Source organism: Micromys minutus (genome assembly GCF_963924665.1).
Source record: "Micromys minutus genome assembly, chromosome: 19".
Lineage (NCBI taxonomy): Eukaryota > Metazoa > Chordata > Mammalia > Rodentia > Muridae > Micromys > Micromys minutus.
Window position 1 is genome coordinate 52831702 of NC_137954.1, and position 19318 is coordinate 52851019.

Consider the following 19318-nt stretch of genomic DNA (forward strand, 5'->3'; position numbering starts at 1 on the left):
AGTGACTGCATATTATATCTGTTCTTTTGTGACTGGGTTACCTCACTCAGGATGATAGTCTCTAGTTCCATCCATTTGCCTAGGAATTTCTTAAAGTCATTGTTTCTAATAGCCGAGTAGTACTCCATTGTGTAAAAATACCACAATTTCTGTATCCATTCCTCTACTGAAGGACATCTGGGTTCTTTCCAGTTTCTGGCTATTATAAATAAGGCTGTTATAAACATAATGGAGCTTGTGTCCTTGTTATATGTTGGAGCATCTTTGGGGTATATGCCCAGGAGTGGAATAGCTGGGTCTTCAGGTAGTACTAAATACAATTTTCTGAGGAACTGCCAGACTGATTTCCAGAGTAGTTATACCAGCTTGAAATCCCACCAACAGTGGAGAAGTGTTCCTCTTTCTCCTCATTTTTGGCAGCATCTGCTGTCACCTGAGTTTTTGACCTTAGCCATTCTGACTGGTGTGAGGTGGAATCTCAGGGTTGTTCTGATTTGCAGTTCCCTGATAACTAGGGATGTTGAGCATTTCCTTAGGTGCTTCTCAGCCATTCAATATTCCTCAGTTGAGAATTCTTTGTTTAGCTCTGTACCCCACTTTTTAGTAGAATTATTTGATTCTCTGGAGTCTAACTTCTTGAGTTCTTAGTATATATTAGATATTAGACCTCTATCATATGTGGGATTGGTAAAGATCCTTTCTCAATGTGTTGGCTGCCATTTTGGTTTTTTGTTTGTTTGGTTTGGTTTGGTTTGGTTTGGTTTGGTTTTTAACAGTGTCCTTAGCCTTACAGAAACTTTGAAATCTCATGAAGTCCCATTTATCAATTCTTGATTTTAGAGCATAAGCCATTGATGTTTTGTTCAAGAAGTTTTCCCCTGTGCCTATGTGTTCTCAGCTTTTTCCTACTTTCTCTTCTAATACTTTCTCTTCAGTGTAGGGTCCCTCTTTTAAAAGTAATATTAGTGATTCTGATAGTCTCAAGAATCACAGTAGTAAGGTGTTTTTTAGATTTTGCAATCGAGGCAGATATGGAGCCATGAGTGAAGAACAGTGAGTAAAAGCTGACTGTGTAGCATCAGACTGAACCCCAGTATTGGAAGACTGAGGCAGGAAGATGCTTAGTTTCTGGCCAACTGAAACTTAGTAGCAAAATATAACAGTAGTAATGATGATAGTGGTGGTGGTGGTTGTGGTGGTGATGATAGTAACAACTGAAGACTTTTTTTTTTTTGATGGAAAAAGAGCAGGAGAGGAGGAGAGAAGAGGCAGGTGCATAAAGGAATGGAGAAGAAAACTCCTTAGGAAAGAGCAGAAAGGAAGAGGAAACACATCCCACCACTGCCTCAGTAGTCATCTTAAGTTTTCAAGTTACATGATTGGAACCAGAAACCTGCTGAGCTTAATTTAGATATCAGCTATCTTACATTTTATAATTTTATAAAATTTTATAAAATACTTTCCCTAGGAAGTCTTACTGAACTGAAAGCTGTTGTTCACATTTAGATGTAAGCATTTTGTGAGAAGTTGTTGTTCTATGTAGAAGGCAGGGATGCTTAGAAAATATTCCCTAAAATGAAAAGTACATTACTTACAGTTTTCAGAGATTCTGGAAGAGAAATACTTCAAAAGCGATAAAATGCTTGCTCCATCTAATTCTGGAAGCTCTTCAGACTTGTCCATGAGGAAAATGTCCTGCTGTGGACTTTTACAGTCACAAAACCCAATCAAAGCTGTTTTCCTCAGGTCTGAGGTAGCTGCATACAGACAGACTTCTGCAATAATTGTTGTATATGTATAGACAATGTCTGATGTCCCGGAAATATCATATGCATTACAGTTATCTTCCTAAAACAAAAAAAACACAAAAGGACACATAAGAGAATCAAGGTACATTCTGTCAGGCTGAGAAACATATGTATAGTAGGATTGTAACAAAATAATTTATTCAAACATTATGTCTTATAAAACTAATTAAAATTTTTAAATTTCCTCATTTGAATTAGTGTTTTATGAGTATGCTTTATTAAAAATAGTTCAAAAATATAAATAACTAATATATATCTTAAGTAGCAAGCATTCAATTTCTATAGTAATCAATAAAAGATAAATTAATCTATTGCACCTCCTCCTACACACATGTCAGATCAGCAGGTCTGCTCCCTGACCCCACAGCACTGCCTGTCTCCCTGGAGGTCTTCCCTAACCAGGGACACAGGTGAGACTCCTGCCCCAATACCCACACCAGCTGGGACCCCCACAGGTCCAGCAGATAAGAGAAATCCAGGACACAATGAAAAGACCAAACCTTAGAATAATAGAAATAGAAGAGAGTGAAGATTCCAGTTCAAAGGGCCAGAAAACATAGAAATCATAGAAGAAAACTTCCCTAACCTAAAGAAAGAGATTGTTGTAAATGTACAAGAAGCCTACAGAACACCAAATAGATTGGAACAGAAAATAAAATCCTTCTGCAACATAATCATTCAAACTCTAACAACCAAAATAGCAAGAAACAAGAATCATTATTCCTTAATATTCCTTAATATTCCTTAACATCAATAGAATCAATTCCCCAATAAAAAGTCATATACTATCAGACTGGTTATATAAATAAGATCCAGCATTTTGCTGAATATAGGAAATTCATCTCAGAAACAGACACTACCTCAGAGTAAAAAGCTGGGGGAAAAACCTTCCAAGATAACAGTTCCAGAAAACAATCTGGAATAGTCATTCTATTATCGAATAAAATAGATTTTTTAACCAAAAGTTATCAAAAAATAAGGAAGAAAACTTTTTACTCATCACAGGAAAAAATCTATCAAGATTAACTCTTAATCCTGAACATCTATGCTCCAAATACAAGGACACCACATTCATAAAAGAACACCTACTAAAGCTAAAAGAATATATTGTACCCACACCATTAATAGTAGGAGACATAAACACCCCACTCTCATCAATGTACAGATCATAAAAGCAGAACATGAACAGAGAGAAACACTTCAGAACTAGCAGAGTTATAAACCAATTGAAATTAAGACATCTACAGAAGATTTCATCTTAAAACAAGAGAGTATACCTTCTTCTCAGCATGTCACAGGACCTTCTCCAAAATTGGCCATAGAGTCAGTCACAAAAAGGGCATCACCAGATTCAAAACAATAGATATAAACCCAATCATCCTATCAGATCACCATGAACTAAGGCTGGTCTTCAATAACAACAAAAACAACAAAAAGCCCACATACACATGGAAGCTGAATAATGTGCTACTCAATGATAACATGGTCTAGAAAGAAATAAAGAAGGAAATCTAGGACTTTTAGAATTTATTGAAACTGAAAGCACAACATACCCAAACAAATGGGAAGCAATGAAGGCAGTACTAAGAGGAAAGCTCATAGTTATCAGTGCTTCAAAAAAAAAAATGGAGAAAGTATATACTAGCAGCTTGACAGCACAGCTGAAAGCTCTAGAACAAAAAAAAGCAGATACTCACAAGAGGAGCAGACAACAGAAAATAATTAAACTCAGAGTAGAAATCAACCAAGGAGAAACAAAAATAACTATATAAATAATTGACAAAACTAGAAGCTGGTTCTTTGAAAACATCAACAAGATCAATAAATTCTTAGCCAGATTAACTAAAGGGAACAGAGAGAGTATCCAAATGAGCAAAATCAGAAATGAAAGGGGAGACAAAACAACAGTAACTAAAGAAATTTAAAAAATCATCATATCTTACTACAAAAGCCTATACTCAAGAAAACTGGAAAATCTAGAGGAAATGGACAGATTTCTAGACAGATACCAGGTGCCAAAGTTAAATAAAAGTCAGATAAACCATCTAAAGAGTCACATAAAACCTAAAGAAATAGAAGCAGTCATCAAAAACGTCCCAAGCAAGCAAAGCCCAGGAAGAGGTGGATTTAGTGCAGAATTCTGTCAGACTTTCATAGAAGATCTAATGCCAATACTTCTCAAAGTATTCCACAAAATAGAAACAGAAGGAACACTATCCAACTTGTTCTTCAAAGCCACAATTACACTCATACCTAAACTATACAAAGACCCTACAAAGAAAGAGAAAATCAGACCATTTACATCATAAACATTGATGCAAAAATACTCAATAAATTTTTGCAAACCAAATCTAAGAACACATCAAAAAATATTCACCATAATCATGTAGGCTTTATCACAGTGATGCAGGGATGGTTCAATATACAGAAATCCATCAACATAATTCACCATATTAAAAACTCAAAGAAAAAAAAAAACACATGATCACCTAACTAGATATTGTTGACAAAATTTAACACCCCTTCATGTTAAAAGTTTTGGAAGTATCAGGAATCTAAGGCCCATACCTAAACACAGTAAAAGCAATATACAGCAAACCAGTAGCCAACATCAAACTAAATGGAGAGAAACTTGACGCAATCCCTCTAAAATCGGGAACTAAACAAGGATGTCCACTCTCCCCCTACCTATTCAATATAGTACTGAAATTCCTGGGCAGAGCAATTAGACAACAAAAAGAAGTCAAAGGAATACACATTGGAAGAGAAAAGGTCAAAATATCACTATTTGTAGATAATATGGTAATATGTTTAAGTGACCCCAAAAATTACACCAGAGAATTTTACAGCTAATACACAACTTCAGCTATGTGTCTGGACATAAAATTAACTCAAACAAATCAGTAGCCTTCCTCTACTCAAAGGATAAACATGCTAAGAAAGAAATTAGGGAAAAGACACCCTTAACAATGGTCACAAATAATATAAAATAACTTGGTGTGACCCTAACTAAGCAAGTGAAATATCTGTATGACAAGAACTTCACATCTCTGAAGAAGAAACTTAAAGAAAATCTCAGAAGATAGAAAGATCTCCCATGCTCATAGATTAGAAGGATCAACGTTGAAAAATGGCCCTCTTGCCAAAAGCAATCTACAGATTCAATGCAATCCCCATCAAAATTTCAAGTCAATTCTTTATAGAGTTGGAAGAAGCAATTTGCAAATTTTTCTGGAATAACAAAAAACCTAGGAGAGCAAAACCTATTCTCAACAATAAAAGAACTTCTAGGATAATCACCATCCCTGACCTCAAGCTATATTACAAAGCAACTGTTATAAAAATCGCATGGTATTGGTACAGAGATAGACAGGTAGATCAATGGAACAGAATTGAAGACCCAGAAATGAACCCACACACCTATGGTCACGTAATCTTTGACAAAGGAGCTAAAAACCTTCAGTGGAAAAAGGACAACCTTTTCAACAAATGTTCTGGTTCAACTGGCAGTCAGTATGCAGAAGAATACAAATTGATCCTTTCTTATCTCCTTGTACAAATCTCAAGTCCAAGTGGATCAAAGATCTCCACATAAAACAAGGTATGCTAAAAATATTAGAAGAGACAGGGAGAAGGGCTTAAAACATATAGGCATAAGGGAAATTGGTGTTCCTGAACAGAACACCAATGGGACCTCATAAAATTGCACAGTTTCTGTGTCCTTAGACACAATCAAGAAGACAAAATGGCAGCCAACAGTTTGGGAAAAAAATCTTAACCAATCCAAATCTGATTGAAGGGTAATATCCAACATATACAAAGAACCCAAAAAGTTAGACTCCAGAAAAATAAATCAATTCTATTTAAAAATGGGGTAGAGAGGTAAACAATGAATTCTCATCTGAGGAATATTGAATGGCCGAGAAACAACCCTGAAATTCCACCTCACACTAGTCAGAATGGCTAAGATCAAAAACACAGGTGACAGCAGATGCTGGCAAGGATATGGAGAAAAAGAAATACTCCTCCACTGTTGGTAGGGTTGTAAGCTGGTACAGCCTCTCTGGAAATCAGTCTGGCAGTTCCTCAGAAAATTGGACACAGTACTACCTGAAGACCCAGCTATTCTACTCCTGGGTGTATCCCAAAGATGCTCCAACTTATAACAAAGACACATGCTCCATTATGTTTATACCAGCCTAATTTATAATAGCCAGAAGCTGGAAAGAACCTAGATCTTCTTCAACAGAGAAATGGAAACAGAAATTGTGGTACATTTATACAGTGGAGTACTACTCAGCTATTAGAAATAATGACTTTAAGAAATTCCTAGGCAAATGGATGGAACTAGAGACTATCATCCTGTATGAGGTTACCCAGTCACAAAAGAACACACATGGTATGCACTCACTGATAAGCCGATACCGGCCCCAAGAAACCATGCACAGGTTTTATGAAGCTCAAAAAGAAGGTGGGCCAAAATGTGGATACCTCAGTCCTCCTTAGAAGGAAGAATAAAACACTCCCAGGAGGAAATACAAGATCAAACATAGGAACAGGGATTGAAGAAAAGATCATACAGAGGTTGCCTCAACTTGGGATCCACCCCATATGGAGCCACCAAACTCACGCACTATTGCTGATGCCAAGAAGTACTTACTGGCAGGAACCAGATAGACATGCCTCCTTAGGGGCTCTGCCAGAGTCATACAAATATAGCTGAGCATGTTTACAGCTAAGCATCAGACTGAACACTGGGACCCCAGTGAAGGTGCTAAAGAATGGACTGAAGGAGCTGAAAGGAGTTGTAACCTCCTTGGAAGAACAACATTATCAACCAACCAAACCCTCCAAAAAAACTCTCATGGACTAAAACACCAACCATTGAGCACACACTGAGAGACTTATGGCTCCAGTTGCACATGTAGCTGAAGATAGCAGTATCTGGCATCAATGTGAGATGAGGCCTTTGGTCCAGGGAGGGAATGTTTTCCCAGTGTATGAAAAATGCCAAGGTAATGGAGTGGAGAGGGTTATTAGGAGTGAGTGAGTGTACATTTGTGAAGACAAGTGGAGGCAGAAGGAGAATGGGATTGGAGTGAGGGAAGGAGATAACATTTCAAATGTAAATACAGAGAATATCTAATAAAAGAAAAGAAAATATCCTGTGTGAAGTAGCCCATACCCCAAAGGATGTGTACAGTATGGACTTACTGATAAGTGTGTATTAGTCCAAAATCTCAGAATACCCATAATACATACCACAGAACCACAGAAGTTAAACAAGAAGAAAAGGCCCAAGTGAGGATGTTTCAATCCCACTTAGAAAGCGGAACAAAATAATCATGGAAGACAGAGGAGGGAGGCATCTTGGTCAGAGAGGGGAGGGTTAGAGGAAAACAGGCAGGATCAGGTGTTAGGGGAGACAGGAGAGAGGGCCAGGAAAATGGGCAAAAATATACAGCTGCCAGGGTTGGGGACTGAGGGTAGGGGAAACCTTTAGAAAGTCCCAGAGATTCTGGGACGTGGGAGGTCCCAAGTCTCAATGTGGGCGACCTTAACCAAAATGCCCAATAGCAGGGAGATGGAAGCTAAAGAAACGACCTCCAGTAGATAGACAGGACCCCAAGTTGAGGGATGAGGTCACCAAACTACCTTCAACATTTTCAACCCAAAATTGTTCCTGTCCAAAAGGGACAAAAAATGGAGCAGAGACTGAAGGAATAGCTATCTAACTTGGTCAGGCACCAGTCCCTGACACTATTACTGATGCTATGTTGTGCTTGTAGACAGGTGCCTACCATGGTTGTTTTCTGAGAGGTTCTACCAGCAGCTGACTGAGACAGATGTAGATATCCATCACCAACCATTGGACTCAGGTAGGGGACCCCTATGAAAGAGTTGAAGAGGTTTGCAACTCCATAGGAAGACCAATAATATCAACTAACCTGTATCTCTGGGAGCTCCCAGAGACTAAGCCACCAACCAAAGAGCATACACAGGCTGGTCCGAGGTCCCTGGCACAAGAGGCCTTGTCTGGTCTCAGTAGGAAAGGATGTGCCTAATCCTAAAGAGACCTGGGGAAGGGGGAACTCTCTCAGAGCCAAACGGGAGATGGGGGGAAGAACTCTGGGAGGGGAGACTAGGGTGAAACATTTGGGATGTAAATAAATAAAATAAAAAAATAATTTTTAAAAATTGATCCACTGAAGTAGAGTTTGTTTTATTCAAGGCTATGATGCCTTGTAAGCACAAGTGGTTGGTTGTCCAATAGATAGCCCTACACCCATTCACATACCAGCTTTATTAAGTATTCTCAGAGGGTTTAAGAAAAAGACTATATAATGTTAGAAGGGAGAAATGGGGTATGGAAATAGTAGATAGATTTCATCCAAATAAATGATTTACATGTATGTAGCTCCCAAATAATAAATAAATATTACCCTCCATATTATGTTGGGAAATAATCTTTTTAGTGCATGTATGTGTAAAAATATAAAAGTATTACAACTTTCAGAACAGAGTTTGAGCATGCATTCCCAGAAACTGTTCACAAAAACAGGCTCATAGGAAAGTTCATAGTAAAGAAGGGTGTGACTGTGGGGAGAGCTCAGGGCATCAGTGACTGCTATGCAGACCTGAGGACCTGAACTCATATCCCAGCACCCATAGTAACTACCCATTAGTGGTAGCACATGCCTGGAATCCTAGTGCTGTGATGTGAAAACAGAGTATATCAAGTATCCCAGGGGCTTACTGTCCATCCAGGTTACCTCTTCTGTTAGCTCCAAGTACTACAAAATATTCCCTCAAAAAAAAAAAAAAAAAAAAAAAAACTTGACATTGACCTCTGACTACAGACACACATACACAAGCACAAACACTCATCAACATCACACACACACACACACACACACACACACACACACACACACGGGGGCGGGGGAGAGAGAGAGAGAGAGAGAGAGAGAGAGAGAGAGAGAGAGAGAGAGAGAGAGATCATAGTATTTCACTAAGTAACTTAATTCAACAGAAACAGTGAAAAATGCAGTTAAAATCCCATCTATAAGAATTCCACCTCTTGCTCTTGCCTTCCTGCCCCTGTTCTGTCCTCCCATTCCCCTCCCCCTTCCTTCCACATGCTCATGGCCTGGCCTCTTCTCCCCTACTTCTTTCTTCTCTTTTCTCTTCTCTCTTTTCTTCTCCTCCTCCTCTCTTCCTCCCCTCAGCTCCTCTCCCCTTCCCTCCTCTCCCCTCCTCCTCCCCTCCTCTCTTCTCTTTCTTCTCTCTCTCTGCCTTCCTCTGCCCTCTTAACTCCCCTCCTCATGCCTGGGAATAAACACTATTCTATACTTTTAAAAAACTCCAGTTCTACATGCAAAATCCTGTTGTTGACAATACCACACTCTTTGGTTTAGGAAACAGGGAAACAAAGCAGGAACTGACCTAGAAGCTCCCTTCATGACGGCTGGTGTTCCTAGTCCCAGAAGTTCCTATACAAACTGCTAGAAGACAAAAATCAACAGCTGTGTCCAGCTCTAGACCCTGAAAACCACAACACTCATCTGCCAGGCAAGACACAGCCACTGGTGCAACAGCAACATGACTCTTTGTTGGTGAGTAACCAACAACTTTCTGGTTGGGTTTTTAGGTCTATTCCACAGAACCAAATACATGCCTGATACTGTAAATACAGTCAAATGTCTATGGCTGTGGAGACCACAAAGGTTCATACCTGGTCTGAGTGGTGCATCCTAAACAGAGTGTACATCTGTATCAGCCCCTCAAAGGCCCACTAAACAGTTATGGATAGCTGTAGTGGGTTCAGCCTAATACTGTTTATAGCCTAATGTTAATTTGGGCTCCAAAAATTGCTTACATGGTATAGCTTCTGAGAATCTGCCCCCAGTTAGATATGATTGGTAAATAAAAGATGCCAACAGCCAATAGCTGAGAAGGACAGACAGAGGCAAAGTTTTTGAAATTTCCAGGATTCTCCATGGCTGATAAGAGTGCAAGACAAAGAGGCATGGCCAACTTGTGAAGGAGCCAGAAGAGCACAGCCGAGTTGGGCAGTCCTCTGGGTCCAGAGCAGCAAGATAGAACTTACAGTAAGTAAGTAATGACTCAGGACCAGGCAGGTGAGGCAGTGGGCTAGCTCCTGTTTAAAGCATATCAAAATATACAGGCTGTGTCTGTGTGTTCAGTTTGTGTGAACCACTGAGGAGGGTAAAGGGCCTGCCACCAGGATTAATTAGGTATTTAACTCAACAGATACCTGATACACAGCACTCAATTGTGGAGAGCAATCAATAAACTTGTCAATAACCTGAGATGTTTAGGGGTTCCATGGGAGATTTTCAGCCAACAACTCAACTACATTCAACCTATTCCTGGAACTGGGGGGCTCACTTGGTGCATTTTCTTCCCTATTATTTGGTGACTTTATATTTTACACACACACACACACACACACACACACACACACACACACACAATCAAAAACCTTCTACATGTTTTGTTATATATTTTGCATTTTATGGATTTTTATGTCTATGTTTCTTGTGTACTTTCTTTTAAGTTTTTGTTTGTTTTTGTTTTGTTTTGGGTTGGTTGGTTGGCTCGCTGGCTGGCTAGCTGGCTAGTTGGTTGGTTTTGTCTTTGGTTTGTTTGTTTTCTAAAGAGAAAGAATGTGGTGTAGGGTGTGTAGGGAGGTGGGAAGAGTTTGGAAGGACTTAGGGAAGGTAAAACCATATTCACAATATATTGTATAGATTTGAGTTTTCAGTTAAAACAAAAGAAAGTAGAAAATCAAAGATAAAGAAGAGAGAAAAATGATATAAATTAGAAAGAATGAGCACAATGGGAGGTAACTGAGGAAAAGTGGTGTGGACTGGGTTGCACCGCATTTATGTATGGAATTGTCTCAAAATTAAAATTAAAAAGGATTCAATATCATTTGTTAACTGTTAGAACTCAGAAACAAACTTAATAGTCAACAGTACATGATAAAATGATCCCCTTTTCACTAAAATGTAAAATTTCCAAACATGTTTATAAATGCTATCATAATTTACATATAAAAGATACCACACACCAAAATTAGATACAACTAAATCTATATATCCTAATGATCTTCTATATGGTTAGGTGGCCATTGAAAATTAAAGCTGGGTAACCTTACAGCGAATTTTACACTTTCTCCCTCATACGTGGAATCTGACCAATGATGTATATGTACATGTAAACATATGCACACATGGTCACAGTATAACATTCAGGGAAAAAAAGCAGAAGAAAAGATAAATGTCAGGAGATGAGTTAGGACTGAATGTGGGTGACAGACACAAGTACTGAATAAGTGTGTGATGCTAGTTTGTTTTCTAGTTCTAGCTCTGCTGTGTGACTTCTGCTTTTTAGTGATGGACAACTGCAGAAGTCCATAGACTTAACAGTAAAGTGTTTACGACAGTGACATTATGGTAAATGAGCATTTACTCTTATATTTAATTAGAGTTATTGCTGATCGAACACATCAGATGCTCAAAAATGACTTGTAATTTGCATAATGGTGAGAACAGAGCATGTTTCTGTTACTGTCTATGACCATATCATCACTGCAAGGTGTTACCTGGTTCGGAGCAGACAAGATACTCTCAAGGAAATCTGTCACTAGGTCCATCAGAGTTTTCAAGCAGGCCATGTTCAACTTAGCAGCTTCCCCCAGGACCAGCAAAGCCAGTGCTGAATCCAACCTGCATTGTAATCAAGTGATAAAGATCTTAATCAATAATAATAGTAATCAATCTTAATAAAAAAGCATTGAAGCCAAAGGAAATGAGTGTTCCAATCGTCAGATATATTTATTTTCAATACTGAAAGGTTCTAGCTGGCATGAATTATAATTAAAGTCTACCCAAAAAAAAAAAAAAAAAAGAGTGATATTTTGGGAAGAGTCGATTTAGGATAGTAGGCCTGCAGTGCTAGAGGAATAAGCACCATGAAACATTGCAGTCTCATCATATTTCTGTGTGACACAGTAATCAAAGGCTGTGACTATCAGGAGTATCCTTGACTCATTACAAGATGTTCTGAGTTGTTTTCCTGCAACTGATTCAAAGGGGTCAATTTGAAGAGTGTTTTCTTTTCATGACAAACCATCTTGGTAAATATTCCCAAACCTTAGCATTGTTATTTTTCAAAAAGGGAAATATCTCAAAATAAAATGTATATTTCACAGAGAAAGAATAAGATCACAAGCTGGTGTTTTAAAATGCTGTATAAGTGGGAATTTATACTGGAACTCACTAGCCATTAACGTTCATACACAATAAGGCCACCATGAAATTATGCATTCCATGCCGTTGTTTCCAGCTCACCCAACTAATGTACATGCTGGAAGAGAACTAAGTAAGAGATTGCAAATGTGAGATTGCCTGCACGGAGAGCTGTTTGTGGACATGGCTTTAGGTGCTTAATAACCTTAGCATGCAGGGTGTTCAACAAGGGTGTTTGCATCTCACTCCCAGGCTGTGTCAGGTGACTCCACTTAGGTTCATTCATCTTACCTTCCCTATGCAAACACTCAATACGTTATGAAAATTAAGCCAGGCAAAGGAAGACAAATACACAAATTTTCCTTTATATTTGGAATCTAGGTGCCCCCCATAAATATATGAAGGAAAGGAGGCATAGAATAGGCCCTCTATGGGGGAAGGAACTGGAGGCCGCAGGAAGCGCCACAAAAGGATTGATAGAGGGAGCAAGGAAAAGGTAAATATAATCAAAGTACATTCGGTGCTTGTATGAAAATTCCACAACAGAACCCATTACATGCTACAGTTAATAAATGCTAATAAACTAGGTCATGAGATACACAGAGAGGAATACCTTTGAGGAGACAAAGCATTCTAAATACACTAATGGAGTTCCATAGGTCCTGGGGGCTTTCATACTAACTGTCCTACTCAATTTAAATTTAACAGCTTTGGACTCATTTCAGATTTTTCAAATACGTTTCTCTTTAACTCGGCGGCTGTAGGCACGGAGAATCCTGGGACACGTGTACACACTCCCTTTGGTGCTCACTTAACTGTAACCACATCTCCTCTGGCATCTCAGATTGCTCTGCTGTTCTATTTTTTTTTTCCTAAGTCATTTCTTAAGTGTTTCAATGCTGAACCTCCCTGTGGCAGGTGCCGACTGCTGCCTGTTTAAAAATTCCCAGGTTTCACAGCAAAATGTTTGGCACTGATTGTCCCCAAGGCATGGAATGTTGTGTGTCTTGGGTGGAATATATGAGTAGGTTTGTCAAAAGTAACAGATCTATATAAAATATACTGATATTATTTTCAATATATCTACGTTATAGTGCAGTACATTTGACTCAAAATTAACTTGGATATTGAAAGCACTGTGTGATTGTTGGCTTGGCCAATGAGATAAAAATAAAATTGTATCACAGGTGAGGTAACACACACCTGTAATCCCACCACTCCATAAACTGAGGCAGGAGAAATACAAGGTCACAGCCAGTCCAGGCTATATAATGATATAATGTGTTTTCAGACAAAACATAAAAGGAGGCATACAAAGAAACATTCCTAAGCCCTTTTTTTCTGGTTAATAAAAACTAGTATTTAAAGAAAAGTTTTATTTCCTTCACAAATCCTCTCCCTCCTGCCTGGAATACACACTAATAACAGAATTTGAACAACTCTGAAAGACACATTCAGGGGTGACAATTGGGAATGAGAGGACCTAGGATCTATGTCACAGCACTCTTTGTCCTGTGTGATAACTGAAGCCCAGTATAGTCACAGAGTGTGGCTGGATTTCTCTAACTCAGAGAAGACTAAACCCCAACCTATGCACCTAACTTGACGGGTACAGACTACAGACATGGGCAAGTCAGAAATGCTACACAGGGCCTTAGCTCTGCTCTAAGCAAATGCTGTTGAACAACTAGTGCTTTCAGTTGTTTCTTACCTCGCTCAGTCTCACTCGTGTACATAAATAAGAAAGAAGAATCTGATAATTATGGGTTATTATCAACTTGAAACAGCTGGGCTCAAGTGTTGAACTGAGTTGAAGTACTGTTTCTCCAGTGTTGAAAGGTAATGAGTTTTGTTAACTTTTCCAGTAAAGTCTCAGAGTGGCTGAGGGGCATTCGGTGACCTCCAAGAGGAATAAGTCACACTCACCATGAAAGCACACAGAAGAGTTCAGAAGCTTCTCCCTCCCTGCTCCTAAGAACAGCACACCTCCTCAATCTTTCTTTCTAGTCTCTTTTCTGTCTGGCAAGTTGTATCTAATGTAGAGCATGCTCACTGAGCTGTGAATTGAAAACCATCTCTGTGCCAGCTACTTATAGGAAAAAAAATGCTTCCTCACTGGAAGTACACTATTTTCCATCCATGATGTTGACTACAAGGCCTTCTATAAGCAAAACTGTTCCTGCCAAAAATAGACTGGGATCTGAAATTTGTTAAAACTCAGAATTGAAAATCGATGGGCACAGAGAAGAGCTGGAGGTGGAAGCGGCAGACTCTCTCACATGCTGCTACCACCTTCTCAGGCCCATTGAAAAGGCAGAAAAGTTTCAATTATCAGCAACTTGATTTTATGAAGTTTGGAAACTAAACAGGGTCCATGTAAGGTATGTGTATTATGCATTTCACCTAATTATGCAAAGAGACTGACCTTTGTTCTAGAACTTTCAGCTGTGCTGTCAAGTTGCTGGTGGATGTTCTCTCCAATTTCTTTTTCGAAGCACTTAGGGCTATGAGTTTTCCTCTCAGTACTGCTTTCATTGCATTCCATAGGTTTGGGTATGTTGTGTTTTCATTTTCATTGAATTCTAGAAAATCCTTAATTTTTTTTTTATTTCTTCTTTGACCCTGCTATCATTTAATAGAGCATTGTTTAGTTTCCATGTGTATATGGGCTTTTTGTTGTCTTTGTTGTCATTAAAGACCAGCCTTAGACCATGGTGATCTGAAAGGATGAATGGGAGTATTTCGATCTTCTTGTATCGATTGAGGCTCATTCTGTGTTCAATTGTGTGGTAAATTTTTGAGAAGGTGCTATGAGGGGCTGAGAAGAAGGTGTATTCTTTTAATTTAGGATGATATATTCTGTAGATAACTATTAATTCCAGTTGGTTCATAACCTCTGTTTGTTTTACAGTGTCCTTGTTCACTTCTTGTTTCCATGATCTGTCCATTGGTGAGAGTGGGATATTGAGGTCTCCCACTATTATTGTGTGGGGTGCAATATATTTTTTCAACTCTAGTAGGGCTTCTTTTATGAATTAAGATGCTTTTGTTATTGGAGCATATATGTTAAGGATTGAGAGTTTCTCTTGACAAATTTCCCCTGTAATGAGTAAAAAGTGTCCTTCCTTATCTTTTTTGATAACTTTTGGTTGAAAATCTACTTTATTCGATATTAGAATGGCCACTACACCTTGCTTCTTTGGGTCATTTGCTTGGAAGTTTTTTCCCCAACCTTTTACTCTGAGATGGTGTCTGTCTTTGTCTCTGAGATGAGTTTCCTGTATGCAGCAAAATGCTGGGTTTTGATTATGTATCCAGTCTGATAGCCTATGTCTTTTTATTGGGGAGTCGAGTCCATTTATGTTAATAGATATCAAGGAATAGTGGTTGCTGTTTCCTGCTATTATTGCTTTTGTAGGTGGAATTGTGTCTGTGTCTCTATCTTCTTTTGGTTTTCCTGCTTAGGAGTTTTCTTGTTTTTACTAGGATGTAGTTTCCCTCGTTGTATTGGGTTTTCCACCTATAATTCGTTGTAGTGCTGGGTTTGTGGTCAGATATTGTGTAAATTTAGTTTTGTCTTAAATATCTTAGTCTCTCCATCAATGGTGATTGATAGTTTTGCTGGGTATAGCAGCTTTGGCTGGCACTTGTGCTCTCTTAGGTCTGCATGATGTCTGTCCAGGCTCTTCTGGCTTTTATAGTGTCTGGTGAGAAGTCGAGTGTGATTCTGATTGGTCTACCTTTATAGGTTACCTGACCTTTTTCCCTCACTGCTTTTAGTAGTCTTTCTTTGCTTTGGGCACTTGGTGTTTTGACTATTATGTGTTGGGAGGAATTTCTTTTCTGGTCCAACCTATTTGGAGTTCTGAAGCCTTCTTTTATGCTCATGGTCATCTCATTCTTAAGGGAAGGAACGTTTTTGCTACAATTTTTTTGAAGATATTTACTGTGCCTCTTAGTTTATATTCTTCTCCTTTTTCTATTCCTATTATCCTTAGGTTTGGTCTTCTCGTTGTGTCCTGGATCCTCTGGACATTTTGGGTTAGGAGCTTTTTGGTTTTTGCATCTTCTCTGACTGTTTTGTCTATGTTTTCAATGTTGTCTTCAGCTTCCGATATTCTCTCTTTCATCTCTTGTAGTGTGTTGGAAATTCTTGCATCAGTAACTCCTAATTTCTTTTTTTAAGATTTCTACTTCTAGGATTGTCTCTTTTAGTGTTTTCTTTATTGTGTCCATTTGTAGGTTGATGCGCTGAGCCATGCCGCTGTACCACACCGCTATGCCATGACCTAAGATGGCACTGGTTACTCTAATCAGTAAACACCCCAGGAGCCCATGTGCCTGTATCATGCCACTATCACGCCACATTACAGACCAAAGATGCTACAACACCTCAGCTATAAGACGGGCTCGGATGGGTGGGGAGGATAAAAGGAGAGAGTCTCCCGGGCTCGATGCTCTTGGGATTCATCAATCAAGAAGGAGTCCTGAATAAACTGCTGAGAGAAGAACCTGGCTGTGTTGTGTCTTTCCTTGCGGAATGAGGCTGGGCACGACAAATGGTGCTGAAACCCAGGAGCGTGAAGGTTCAGAACACTCAAGTGGTGACAGGAGCAGTACCAGTAAGTTCCCTGGATAATTTGGGACAATAAAGTTCCTGGTAATTTGGGACAATTAAGTTCCAGGTAATTTGGGACAATAAAGTTCACATGGCGTGACTATTGGGAAAAATTTGAATGGATCACTTTCTTGCACTTGCACTGTTTGTACCGGTGTGGACAGTCTAGTGCTGACAGTATTCCTCATTTGCGGGTGCCGTCTCCCCAGGGAAGAGCGTTAGGCTCGCTTGGTCATGGTTAAAGAGTCTGCACACGTAGGTGTGTCCACAACATGGGAAATAACCAGAGCGATCCCATATGCCTGGCACTCAGAGAATTGCTAAGAGAGAGAAAAGTAAAACGAAGCGAGAAAAACACCCAAACCTTTTTGTCTCAGTGTGATCTCCATGTTCCATGGTTTACGGTCTCTGGGAACCTTCACCTTCCTCTTTGGGACAAGTTAGGAAGAGACTTAGATAGGGCATACGAAGAAAACAGATTAAAACCAGGTATGAGACCTATTTGGAAGTTGATTCGTGCCTGTCTTGAAGACGGTCGCTGTAGTGCCGCTATTAAAAACAGTCAAAAGGTGCTCAGAGAATATCAAGAGAGCCAGTCAGAATCTGGTGATAGTCATAGTGATAAAAGGGAAATAAGGCATCAAAAGAGTAAAACAGCACAAAAGGATACATTGCCAAAAGATGAGACAGGAAAGAAACCACTACCAAAAGAGAGGGAAAAGAAATACGTGCCTAAGATATATCCTTCTCTGAGAGAGTTTGAAGATCAAAGTGAATCAGGTACTACCCTTAGTGAGGATGATGCTGAGGATCTTGATGAGGAAGCCGCTAAGTATGAGAGAGAAAGGTATGGTCCTGACAGGGCCGTAGCTGGCAGACCATCAGTGCCCTCCTCCTATTTATAACAGGGTGGGCACACGTTACCTCATGCAACTTGGAGAAGAGTTGGGAGAGAGCTTTCCTGCCCTGTATTTGCAGATGTCAATAGTCAAAGATACCATGAGCCTTTGGATTTTAAGGTAGTTAAGAGCTTGGCAGAGTCTATTCGTACTTATGAGATTACGGCAGCCTTTATAGTGGCTCAACTGGAATCCCTTGGTCGCGTAGCTATGACACCTTTAGATTGCATGCAATTAGCAAAAGCCTGTTTTAATCCAGGGCAGTACTTAGACTTTAAGGCATTCATGGCAGAGTATGCCAGTGAGCAAGCTTACATAAATTCACAACAGGCCAACCCTGCGTAGGATAGAGACATGCTTCAAGGACAAGGGAGATTTGCAGCACAACAAACTGGCTATCCACCTGAGGTATATGAGCAGATTAACCATATATGCACTAGAGCTTGGAAGTCCTTACCTAACAGGGGAGAGGTGAGTGGAAATCTCACAAAGATCTTACAGGGCCCAACAGAGCCATTTTCAGATTTTGTTGCTAGAATGATAGAAGCTTCTGGTAAAGTATTCAGTAATCCAGAGGAGGCTATGCCATTGGTAAAACAGCTAGTGTATGAACAATGTACCAAAGAATGCCATGCTTCGATAGGCCCTTATAAAAATAGAGAACTAGAGGCCTGGATGAAAGTGTGTAGGGAGTTAGGTGGACCATTAACTAATGCAGGTTTAGCAGCAGCTGTTATGCAAATGACTATAAGAGGAAATGGCAACAAAAATTGTTTTGGATGTGGCAAACCGGGACACTTTAAAAGAAACTGTCCTAACCTTAGACCAAAAGGCCTCCCACAGGGGGGACCGGGTCTGTGCCCCAGATGTAGAAAAGAAAATCTTTGGGCAAATGAATGTTGCTCTGTTAAAGACATTGAGGGACAACCTTTAACAGCAGAATATGGAAAAGTCTGTCCAAAAACCGGACAGCGAAGCCCCGGACCCCAGGGTCCTCCAATATATGGGGCAATCACCAACAAAGTAGAGAAAGGAGAGGAGAAAATCAGCCACAGAATCCTTGATACAACACAGGAGAGCCACTGTGGGTTCCGCAGGACTGGACCTCCGTTCCAGCTCCAGACTTGTATTAACACCAAATATGGAGGTACAACTTGTAGAAACAGATTTCTATGAACCTATCCCTAAAGGTACAGTGGGATTATTAATTGGTGAATCCTCAGTCATCATGAGAGGTTTAAAAGTTCACCCTGGAATTATTGATCCAGATTACACTGGACAAGCAAAAATTATGGTAGAATCCCCCAGGGGTATCACAGCTATTACACCAGGAGACCGAATAGCTCAAATTCTCATATTACCTGACCAGATAGCACAAATTCTCATATTACCTAGTCATCATAATTTGATTGCAGCCAAGCCTAGGATAAGAGGAAAGCTGGGTTTTGGATAGACAGGACAGGACATTGCTTATCTTGCTTTAGACATGCACCAGAGACCTACCACAACCCTCCTTGTAGATAAAAAACCCATATTGGGGCTTTTAGATACTGGAGCAGATCGGAGCATTGTCGCCTATAAAGACTGGCCAAAAGGGTGGCCTATTCAAGTCTCAGATCAAACGTTACAAGGCCTGGGCTACACCAAGACACCAGATATCAGTGCTAGACAATTGAGGTGGGAAGATCAAGAAGGTCATTCTGGAACAATTCAACC

General features: G+C 39.6%; 1 protein-coding gene across 2 annotated transcripts in view; it reads right to left on the reverse strand.

The window, feature by feature from the left end:
• The window catches only part of TMEM232 (transmembrane protein 232), a gene marked incomplete at both ends in the record, with an annotated part of 287483 nt that overhangs the window by 193960 nt on the left and 74205 nt on the right, over positions 1 to 19318 (reverse strand). For both annotated transcript variants that reach the window (XM_080933485.1, XM_080933484.1), the window contains 2 exons: positions 1596 to 1848; positions 11440 to 11563. In XM_080933485.1, the coding sequence (XP_080789611.1) occupies positions 1596 to 1848; positions 11440 to 11563 (377 nt within the window). The remainder of the gene's footprint in view (positions 1 to 1595; positions 1849 to 11439; positions 11564 to 19318) is intronic.